The sequence below is a fragment of the Poecile atricapillus genome, chromosome 17, assembly GCF_030490865.1.
Source record: "Poecile atricapillus isolate bPoeAtr1 chromosome 17, bPoeAtr1.hap1, whole genome shotgun sequence".
Lineage (NCBI taxonomy): Eukaryota > Metazoa > Chordata > Aves > Passeriformes > Paridae > Poecile > Poecile atricapillus.
Genome location: NC_081265.1, coordinates 3,606,841 through 3,617,916, shown reverse-complemented (window position 1 = coordinate 3,617,916; position 11,076 = coordinate 3,606,841). Strand labels below are relative to the sequence as shown.

General features: G+C 45.8%; 2 protein-coding genes across 3 annotated transcripts in view; both read right to left on the bottom strand.

Annotated features, from left to right (window-relative positions):
• The window catches only part of PECAM1 (platelet and endothelial cell adhesion molecule 1), a 141,326-nt gene that overhangs the window by 57,432 nt on the left and 72,818 nt on the right, over positions 1-11,076 (bottom strand). The window lies entirely within an intron of this gene.
• On the bottom strand, positions 1,771-9,174 carry DDX5 (DEAD-box helicase 5). 2 transcript variants are annotated; one of them, XM_058852717.1, is made up of 13 exons: positions 9,025-9,174; positions 7,438-7,603; positions 7,194-7,290; positions 6,972-7,105; positions 6,783-6,848; positions 6,200-6,341; positions 5,962-6,122; positions 5,629-5,801; positions 5,329-5,439; positions 5,075-5,136; positions 4,937-4,996; positions 3,462-3,686; positions 1,771-2,932 (listed from the first exon to the last, which is right to left on the bottom strand). In XM_058852717.1, the coding sequence occupies exons 1-13, from the start codon at positions 9,030-9,032 to the stop codon at positions 2,547-2,549; spliced, it is 1,791 nt and encodes a 596-aa protein (XP_058708700.1). In that variant the 5' UTR covers positions 9,033-9,174; the 3' UTR covers positions 1,771-2,546. The 2 variants fall into 2 exon arrangements, with proteins under 2 accessions (XP_058708700.1, XP_058708699.1); XM_058852716.1 differs by having other exon boundaries at positions 9,001-9,157.

The following is an 11,076-nucleotide window of genomic DNA, read 5'->3' as shown; positions in this document are numbered from 1 at the left end:
CCTTGGTGTTCTTGATACGTGGAATCAGCCTTGAGCCCCGCGCAGAATAAACAATGTCTCTTTTATAAACCAAATTCGTTTCGAGCTCCCAATATTGGCAACAAGGCCGCACGTGCCAGAGGTCACATCTGGCCTGCCCCTGTGGGACAGGGACGGCCAGAGCTCGCCGGCACTGGGGACCGGGAGGAGGACAATGGGACAGACACTGCCCTCGCTATCAGCGGAGCACGCTGCAGCTGCACGGGGACATTCCTGGGGAAAAGCCCCTCCGGAGCCCATCGCACAGCAGCGAGGCCGAGGCGCATAAAGGCAGAAGGCAGAGCGCAGGCGGAGGCGGCACGGCGGAGCCGCTGCCAGGAGCGCGGGCGAGGCCCCCGGCTCCCCGCGGCCGCTCGGGCTGGCGCTGGCAGAGCGCAGGCAGTGCAGTGGAAATTTCCATACTCGCTGCAGCACGAGCAGGTGGCCGTGCCAGGAGGCGGGGCTGAGGCGGGAACCATTCCGCCAGCCGCAGGCAGGAAAGGCTCGGGCTGGGATAATCCCCGCGCCGGTTCGGGCGGCGCAGCCCCCTCCCCCGGGCCCGGCACTGACGGGCCGCCTTAGTAGGGCACTGGGTCAGTGGCAGGAGCTGCTGCTCTCGCCTGCACAAGCATTGCCTTGAAGTTTAGTTCGAAGGCAGATTTACCATGAGCTCAATTCTGCCAGAGTTGCACTGGCAGTAATGTCGAAGCTGCTTCCTAGAGCTCATCTCTTTCCATTATTTTATGTGCAAATGCTACATTTTCCCCCTCAGGAAACACTGCCCCACATAAAGGCTCTTTCGAAGAGTGTAAAACAGAGGAAACCTCTTGCCAGTTTAGGTTTTGCACCACTGTTAAAGACTCTCACCTCTCAATTTTAATTTGCAAACTATAAAATACTATTTTTTTAATGCTAAAAAAAAAAAACTAAACCAAACTTTACAAAAACAGCTTTTCAATGCATTTTGTTTCAGGCAACTGACCTGGAAACTTAGGCATTAAGTTGTACTTCAGTGATGAATAATCTACTTCCTTGTTTTTCACCCCTGGTGACACTAAGCACTGTTCCAAAACAAAATTTTAAAAACCCCACCCCTACCCGCCTCCCCCCCCCCGCCGAAAAAAAAGCCCCAAACCAAAATATATTGCCACCTGCAATTTTAGACTGCAGTAGGCCAATTCCAAGCCTCCAGGCTGGAGTTCTCAAAGCAGGAGTGAAGGATCACAAAATACTGCCAAGTGATGGAACTTAACAGAAGAGGAGGAAATAATTAAGAGGCAGATAAGGCTGGTTGAGATCATCACAAACTGGACCTCAGAGGGAAACGGTAATCAAGGACTGAGCACAGCCTAATCAAAAAGATCCTAAGTGCAAAATAAAGTTAACTCAGGTTCAAAATGACAGGAAGAATCTTGTAGATTCAACCTTGAACACATTAAGTGTTGAACTTAAAACTCATCACTGTTACTAATAAACAAGAGGGAGGAACTGAAAGTTAGCATTAACTAGTATTTTAATACACTGTGCTTGAAAGCATTAAGCACTTTAACCCCAGGATCAAGTCGTATTCCAGTTCTGTTCATCAAGGAAATGCTTTGCTTCACTCAGCACGGGCACTGCTTTGAGATTAGAATCATTTGCACATATTAAAAGTCCTTTTAAAAAAATTAAAAAATCCATGAGGTAGCTTCATGGACCAACAGCCCACTTCCCTCCCCCCACTTCCATAAAGAAATCACTGCTCAATACCAGTTTAAGTATAATTTGAAGTTTTAATACTAAGATCTTCCCGTTTCTCTGAAGCTCAGAAGCCTGCATGCTAACTCACAACGCCTGGCAGCTGTGGGTACACAACACTCAAGCCTGGTCTGCACATATGCTCGTGTGAAGGCGACGGTTACGGTGCTGCAGAAGCTTCCTACGCTTGTAGCAGCTCGTTAGCAACACCACTACAGAGTTATGATCTTTTCCAAGAACTGGCCCTACGCTAGTGAGACAAGGAAGAACACGGTTTCCAATACTTTCTTAGAAGCCAGCTTTAATTCTCTTCCCCATCAAAGCAGAGCCTGCCATGCTAAGCAATCTAGCCCAATCAAGGCAAGGCTGGTATTTGTGTAAGCTTAAATGTTTAATCAGACACAGTTGAGAAACCTTTCTAGAATTTAATATAAAAACATTTGACATATCATTAATGTAAAGTTGTGCACATGTTGAGAAAATTGTCATCTGAAAGAAAAATCGGTCTTCAAATATCTTTATTGGAAGGCCATGCACTGCCTTCTGTTACTGTATTTCAAATCACTGTACATTTACTTTGAAAACACTGTCTGCATTTTCTAGTACAAAAAACTAAAAATTGTTTCAGGAATGTAGAGAAATATTCAACTTAAATAGCGAAAAAGTGCACCATAATTACTGCTGCACTGCAGTCATTTCTGCATTTCCCATTTCTTAAATAACTATCCTGTTTTGATAACACACAATATAAAGAGCAATTATGAAAAACTGAGACATTTAAATACACTAAGTTATTGAGAATAACTTGTGGGCATGGGGTAACCTATCATAGGAGCAGCACCAGTGGCAGGGTAGGCATACTGCTGCTGGTTCATGCCATTGTGCATGTTGGCAATGTTACTGCCGTACTGCTGCTCGTAGCCGTTCTGGTACGCTCCTGCGGGGTTACCGCCGGCCCTGAAGCCGGCCTGCATGCCTGCAGCTGCAAAGCCATTCCCAAAGGGAGTTCCATTGCTGAAACTCTGGGCGCTGTAAGCCCCGTTTTGGGTTTTTGCTCCGAAGTCTCTCTTGCCTAGCGCACCATAGGTTCTCTCAAAGTTCTCCCTCTCTCTAAAACTACTAAATCCACCCCTTTTGCCCGCAGAGTATCTGTCACGTCGGTCACCTCGGGAACGACCTAGTGAAAGAGACAATAAAGTTATGTGCATTATAAAGGCTCTTCAGTTCAGCTTAACACCATTTATTTTCTGTCCCAGCAATTCAAACTTACTATAAAAGCTTTCCAGGTGCTTGCTGGACTCCAGTTAGATAAAGCTGTCTCACTTTTGAGGAGTCATACACTCTCCTCTGTAGCACAAGTCATGGCATCAAGGCAAAAAGTGACTTTTACCTTGCCAGCAGGACACTGGGGTCCATTCTCTCTTTCCATGCCATAGGAGGACAAAGTCACAAAACTGAGTCCACTAGTCTTTTATTTCAGGGCAAGTAAGAAGTGCCTCTTTGGCCTGCCCTAGCTGTAGGTGCACCACTTAGGCTGGGAGCATTTGGGTGCTGTTTTTTTTTTTGCTTTTGTGTAATAAATACCTTCTGAGGTCACAGTAACTGGTAATTAAACCACCTTCCAGATTTATTTTGGAGGTGGAATCTGAAGTTTCCATTTTGTTCTGAGAGGAAAACAATGCACCAAGATCAAGAACGGCCCTTACCTGAACCTCTGTCTTCAATCAGCTGAAGCAATTTGGGGTTGATGGCTTGATTAGCCTCCCGAAGCACAGAGATGAGGTCATTTACTTGCTTAATATTGTTAGGAGTAAAGAATGTGTATGCTGTGCCTGTTTTGGTACTGCGGGCAGTTCGTCCAATTCGGTGGATATAGTCCTCTGAGGAGTTAGGGTAGTCATAATTGATGACAAATTTCACATCTTCCACATCTGTAAAGTGTTGCAGTGTGGCAAAAAGCGAGGTACAAAGTTTTGCACACCACAACAGCCAAATCGAAGATAAACATTAGACAAGAGTATTTTAAAGGGAATAATGGCTGCAAAGAACAGTGTTAGAATCATCCATTTCTGCAAGAGTAATGTGGAAGAGAAAAGTTACGCACACTCCGTCTGATCCCGTTCTCATCACCCACCCTGTGATCCAAAACCTTACCATAAGGAGTGTGCATTTGCTTGTCATTCCCAACTCAAGTGTCCCCTTTACAAATCATCAAGTGACATCTGAAAGCTTCTTGCAGTAGGGCCACTAAAGCTCACAGCAGCCTCTTCATGTGCTCATTTGAGGACCTTAGAGTAAAAACATACAAGGTCCTTCACATACACACTCATTAGAAGCTCAAAAAAAAGGGGCCACACTGCTCGTCTTGCCAAGACCTTTGAACCGCAGCTGCAAGAAAAACATACCTGTCCCCCCAAAGTCACCAAGTTGTTTTTATGCACTGTGTCTCGTCTAGGCAAGCGCTTCCAAGAAGCCAGGGTTCACTTGAGAATGTGTCTCTCTCTGGCAGGTCTCGACATGACGACTATGTATAGGTGGAGGAACTTCGACTTTCAAAGGCATTGAAAAGCCATTGCTTTCCTGCCCCACTTGTTAAAGTGAGAGGTGGACTTTTATTCTCAGATTTCATGTGCCAGTACTCACCAATTTGTACAAGGCTTAGTACATTTTAAAGCTGCTCTCTCCATTTCATGGTTGAAAAAAATTTCATTGAACATTGAAGTTTAAAATTATGTTCTTCAACATTTCAAAAAACTCACTGAAATTCAAAGACCCACAGATCACAGCAGACAGTATGCACAAAACTAACAGTACTGCACCATGGCAAATCATGCAAAGCATGGAGAGAAGAGAAATACCAGGGCAAAGTGAACTGTGAATGAAACTGCTTATTTCATGAGAGAACAGTTTATGGGGTAGTAGTTTAAAGGATGATCTTTGCCTTTTGAAGATTACTGGCACACAATGCTCTCAGCTTTCACCTCTCTATTTGACTGGAAGCAGCCAGCCGATCATTTCCACTAGTCCTCCATCCCCCTCGAGTCCTCCGATTGTCATGCCTAGGCCTTGCCACAAAGACTGCACCTTTATGTGAAGAAAACTTAGAAAAATGCAGAGGTTAAAGAAAGCAATAGACTTTCTTTAAAAGCTTTGGGCAAGTGCCATTACGAGTTTTACTAACCTAGACCTCTGGATGCAACATCTGTAGCAATCAGGATTGGTGCTTTTCCGTGTTTGAATTCTGCAACACAAAAAATGAATCAATTTTTTCCTTAAGTAGCACAAATTAGATACTTGCACAAACTGCTGAAACACTCACCATTTAGAACCCAGTCCCGCTCCTGCTGACTTTTATCACCGTGAATACCCATCGCTGGCCACCTGAAAACACAGACCTAAATTGACTAAAGAGCACTCCTTTGGTGGCTTCATTAGTCAAAGACTGGACTACTGGTAAACTCCAGTCTGGGAATTGTAACTGACAGCTGGTGACTTAACAGTTTTGATTCCTAATTGTAGTGTCTTAGAGCACACTCAAGACTGTTGCTCATTGAAGTCCTAGCTACTACTCACCCATCTCTCCTCATCTTTCTGGTAAGATCATCACAACGCCTTTTGGTTTCCACAAAAACGATTGTTTTGTTTTCCTTCTCACTCATGATTTCTTCCATCAAACGAATAAGCCTATTATTAAGAGATTATGGTTAGAGCTTAGACTTGATTTCTACTGTACAAGTTTAAACTCATTTCTTGCCTTTTTTAAGTTGTCTCGGACTGATGTCAAAAATCCATCAAAATAAGGCATTCATTTCAAATTTCATAAAGTAAAACTGACAGAAAACACAGAATGTTTTGCCCCTAAGGACTACTTACTTGTCATCTTTCTCTACATCATGACACACATCCACAATCTGAAGAATGTTGTGGTTTGCACTTAATTCCAGTGCACCGATGTTGATGTGCACATATTCTTTCAAGAAATCTTCAGCCAGCTGCCTCACTTCCTTAGGCCATGTGGCACTCCACATCAGAGTCTGCCTGTCAGGCTGGAGAGGATCAGATCAATGCAAGATCAATATAAACAGTGTAAGTTAGATACCCAACCAAAACTACCCAGGCTTGCACTGCCCTTGCTTTAAAAAGGGTAGTGGCACTAATTTATATGTATCTGCTATAGTGATAAATGCATGAACAATTTATACTCACTCTTATCTGATCCACAATTTTTCTGATCTGAGGTTCAAATCCCATGTCAAGCATCCTGTCAGCTTCATCAAGGACAAGGTAAGTACACCTCCTGAGATTGGTCTTTCCAGCTTCTAAGAAGTCTATAAGTCTTCCAGGCGTTGCAATGCAGATTTCCACACCTAAAACCAAACAGTCCCGTCAGCTGAAGCTGTTTCCACACTGCCCCAGAGAGAGATGCACCAAGGCTGATCCATACCTCTTTCCAGGTCACGGATTTGTGGTCCCTTTGGAGCACCTCCATAAATACATGTGGACTTCAAACGACACGCTCTGCTGTATTCAGCAGCTACCTGCTGCACTTGTTGGGCCAGTTCACGGGTTGGTGCCAACACAAGACACTAGAAATAGGATGACCAGCTTTAAGTTCAATACATACTCAAAGATCCTAATCTGACATTAATTTTGAGTGTAAAGTTCAGTGCCAGAATGACTGAAGTAGATTTAAGTAGCCAAACCAGCAAACCAAGTTACATGGCATCTCAACTGCCACTGAACACTGTGGAAGATATGTGAAAGATACCCAAAAGTCACTAGCTTCCAGGGGATAGCAATTTCCAAAATATAACCCAAATCAAACAACTATACCTGTTCTTTACTATTTTCAGGACAATCCAATTAGGACTTTTTTATAGAATCTGCTCAGAAAACTACCCCAACAAGGAACCACTTTATGAATAAAGAGAACAGCTATGCACTCTTATAAGCATGGCCAACTGAGACTGTTAAATACAGTCACATTCCCTAGAAATTAAAATCCCCTTTCATCTAGGAATACTCACAATAGGTCCATCTCCTCGCTCCAGGAATGGCTGATGATTTATATGCACAATGGCAGGCAGTAAGTACTGTTTGGAAGAAAGAAAAAATCTCATTACTATCTCTTCCCAGTAGTATTCACCCTGCACTAGGCTAGGCCATACTGTCACTGCTGAAATCCAGCAGTATTCCAGCCCATAATCAAAACTTACAGAGAGTGTTTTCCCTGATCCAGTCTGTGCCACTCCAACCATATCCAATCCACTCAATGCAACAGGCCAACCTTGGGCTTGAATAGCAGTTGGTTCAGTGAAGTTCTGCCTCTGAATTACTTCCATAACATTTGCTTGAAGACAAAATTTAAACATATGGATTCAGATGTTGCCCTAACCTAGTCTGAAGAACAATCAATATATATGTTGGTCTTCACTTACCAGGGAAGTTTGCTTCATAAAAGTTGATAATTGGTTTTGGACAGTTATGGCCCCTAACTGTGACCTCTTTGCTCGCTCTGTACTGTTCAACTTCTTGCTGCAAAACAAAACACCCATTATTGGAAATAAGCTCTGATACCAAAGTTATATATAAAGTTACCTCATCTGTGCCTACTGGGCCTCATGACCCTCAACATGTTTGCACTTTCTGTTTACTTTTGCTAGAGCCAGATGAAGTACATACCGCAGTACGTCTAACTACATCCGGATGTTCTTGGTAAAAGTTCTTCTCAAATTTGGGCAGCTCATCCAAGTTCCATTTCTTTTTTGTAAGTTTCTCCCCAGGGTTTCCAAATTTCTTCCCAGAGAGAGGTCCACCTCTACTTCCTCCAAAACGAGGGGCTCCAAACCTGGGGAAAAAGAACATAACATAGAATGCAAGAGTAACATTTTGGCCTTCTTCCTGAACAACTTCACCACCATCTCTGCAGCCTACCTGCAATGGTGGACTTTAGAATTCATGTGTATAAACTCTACCTACTGAAGTTTCAGGACACTGGAACTTCAAAAACCATACTTTAAGCTGTAGATACCGCCATCTGCCTGGCCACAATTCTTATTCACAAGCTAAAATAACGTGTCTTTCCCATGTCCATACGATGCAATCAAACAGCAAGTTACAACAAGCAAAGTAAGGCATTAAAACCTTGGCACTACCCCGTGATCAAAATGGTTTCCCGTCCCAGTGACACACCTATTACTGAAGGCAGACAGGGGCAGTTATGAAACCTTGGGATAACTTTCCCGTAAACCGTTTTTTTTTAATGTCCCAAAAGACATACTTATTTTAACAACGATATTTTACGAGGCCATGCGCTTTATTAGCATTCCAGGTTCGGTCCCTCCTTTCGGAGGAGGATCTCTAAAGCCCCGATTCGCAGCTCGGAGCCGCGCTGATCCGTGCGCTGGATCCTAGCACGGGGCTCCTTCCCCCGCCCCGATCGCTTCCCAATTTTGGCCGGGCGGGCGCAGCGAACGATCCTTCCCGGCACAACACAGCACTTCCCGAGCGGCCGCTGCTTCCTGCCAGCGCTGTTTCCTTTGTCTCTCATTTCTGTCTACGCCACATTTTCCAGCCGCTGCCATTTTAGAGCCGGGGCTGGGCGGGGGGAGGAGGAACAAAGGCAGCAGCAGCACAGCCGGCATTTTGATTCCCCTCAGCCGCCGCATGGCGGGGCCGGCCATTAACATCCGCTTACACAACACAAAGCGGAGCCGGCCGGCTCCTGCTGGCCACAGCCCGAGCCTTGGGAGGGGGAAGGGAGGGAGGGGAACCGCCCTGCTGAGAGCTCCCCAAGGCTTCAGCACAGCCAACCCACTGACCCACAAACCTGCAGCCCGCCCGCCGCTCTCATCGGGGGGGAACGGGTCTGCAGGGACCGTCCGGGATGGGGGGGCGTCCCCAGGGGGGTGAGGGCCTTTTCCCCAACAAGAAAAAAAAAAAAAAAAAAAAAAAAAAATTAAAAAATTTAGAATTCCCCCGCGCTGTTCTCAGCGATCGCACACCCGCGGGGGGTGCTCTGAGGCGAAGGAACCGATACAGTCGTCCACAATCGGTGGCCTAAAAAAGCCCCATACCCTCCACCCAGCCAGCCCTCGCGGCGAGAGCGCTAAGGGAAGGGCTCAGGGCCCAACCCCCGCCCCGCCGCCATCTTAAACGTCTGAAAAACAACCCCGAGAGCCCCACGGGCAGGCTCAGAGTCCGGACGCTGGCGGCGGCTGGCGCCGGCCGTGCCCCCGGACTCACCCTCTATCCCTGTCGCTGGAATACCCGGGCATGGCGATGGTGGCGGTGGGCGAAGCGATTCCGGTCACTTTAGAGCGGGTGGCGAAGGGTTGCACAAGATCCGGCGCCGCTGGCGGGGGCCGCTCACTGTGGGCGCCCGGCCGCGCGGACGCCGATTATATAGGGGGCAGCGGGGGCTGCCGGGAGCCAGCGCGTGACGCACGCGCAGGCCCCACCCACGCCGTTATGTAAGCGGCCCGAGCCGGCCCGAGGCCCCGCCCCCTTCCGCGTGGGCGTGGCCGCGGCGCGCCCGGCTGACCGGCTTTGAGCTCGAGGCCGGAAGTGCCCCCCCCGGGAGCGCCCCCCCACCCCCACCCCTCCCTGCCCGCGCCTGCGCGGGGCCACTGCGGGCGGGAGCCTCGTTCTCGCTGAGGGCGTCCCGGCCTGAGGGGGACGGAAATGGAAATGGAGAATTCTCTCTTCCAGCCTCCGTGTATGTAGGCTTTCGGCCCCCCGGCGTGTTCAGAACGCAGCTCAGCTCCTCGTAACTTTCTGCAGGGCAGAGCCGGACCCTGATGTCCGCAGTGCAGTCCTCCAGTTATCACAGATCTGTTTGTGAAAATCCTCCTGAATTAGCTTGAGAGAAACCCGGGCTTTTAACTAACAAACATTTTAACTAATAACTGATACTTCACGGTAGATTGGCCCCGTGCCACCTGTGACTTTTGCTCTCAGAAGGAGCCGGAAGTGCAGATCCTGGAGAGCTGGATGAAAAACATCAAACCTCCTCAGGCCAGTTCTTTTATGCTGTTACCCATTGCCTTTTAAAAAAGTTTATAAACGTATATGTAAACAGAAATATTTATAAACATCGATCTGTAAAGTTACCAGTGTTATCTTTTTGAATTCCACACCAAGGCCAGTAACCTGAGTCAAAGGTCATCTGAGGTGCAGCAGCGCTGAAAAGCTGCTCAAAAGGCACAGAATAAAAACATTCAATTTCCCACGTGGACACTGCTGTTCACCCACCCGGCTTTGCCAGGTGATTGTTCAGCGACCTGAGGCTTTACACACACAAGAGTTGAAGTTTGAAGCACAAACACCCGCAGCCACCTGCTCCAGGCAGAGAGGGTAAAAATGAAAATAGCATAAGGAAGGAGAAGTGCCGTAACAACACTTCCCGTTTATATCCTCCCACCTTCTTGCAATCTGTGCTTTAAGGCTTTTCTGGGACAAAAATAACTGCATTTGATGGCCATTTCTTCACATTTTGGTTCTATTTATGCCCTTAGCTTGTAAGATACCATGACAATGTGTTTTACAGTTTCAGTGTATGCAACCTGAAAAATATTTGTTTTCATTTTCAACATATTGCTGGATAAGAACAAGGGGCCAAGCAATGAGTTAGTAGAAATGGTAGTAACTTTCTGTTTATTTACACTCTTCGTGGACATTAATTTATCCTAAGTCACCTCCTTTATATATCAAAGATGCAGTGTAATTTTTCCTCCCTTTAAAGCAATTCTACACTTCTAATTGTTCTTGCCATTTTTTTCTTTATTGACAAGAAATTCACAGCATTTAAGATCTGGACCCCACAGCGATCTACATAATGAAAGTAAAAAGATGTTTTTGATCTGTTGTGTATTATTTTCTAGTGATGTTTTAAAATTGTTGCTAAGAATAAAGCAAGGTTTGCAAAGACTAGAGGTCTGCATGATACTGTGCTCAAAAGTAACACCTAAATCATGCTTATTTTGTTTATGAACATTCACAGCTGTTTGACCCTCAGCAATCTGGAATTCCACCTTGCTCAACCATTTTTTGTTGTAATTAATTTTTTTCTTTCAATAGCACTCCAACTTGACTGGTTTTGTTAATACTATCCCAGCAAGTTTCTCATAGAGGAATCTCTCAGGTTTTTTTCAATATAGAGTTACTTAATATGGATTGTGAAAGATTTTTGTCCCCAAACATTCCTATTAACACTTTCCACCTTCTGACCCTACAGGCTTCCTGTTCCTGATGAGTCTGAAAAAGATTTTTGCAAAGGCTGTAAAAATAACAAATTATCTTTTCTTGTTCTATTGCATTTAT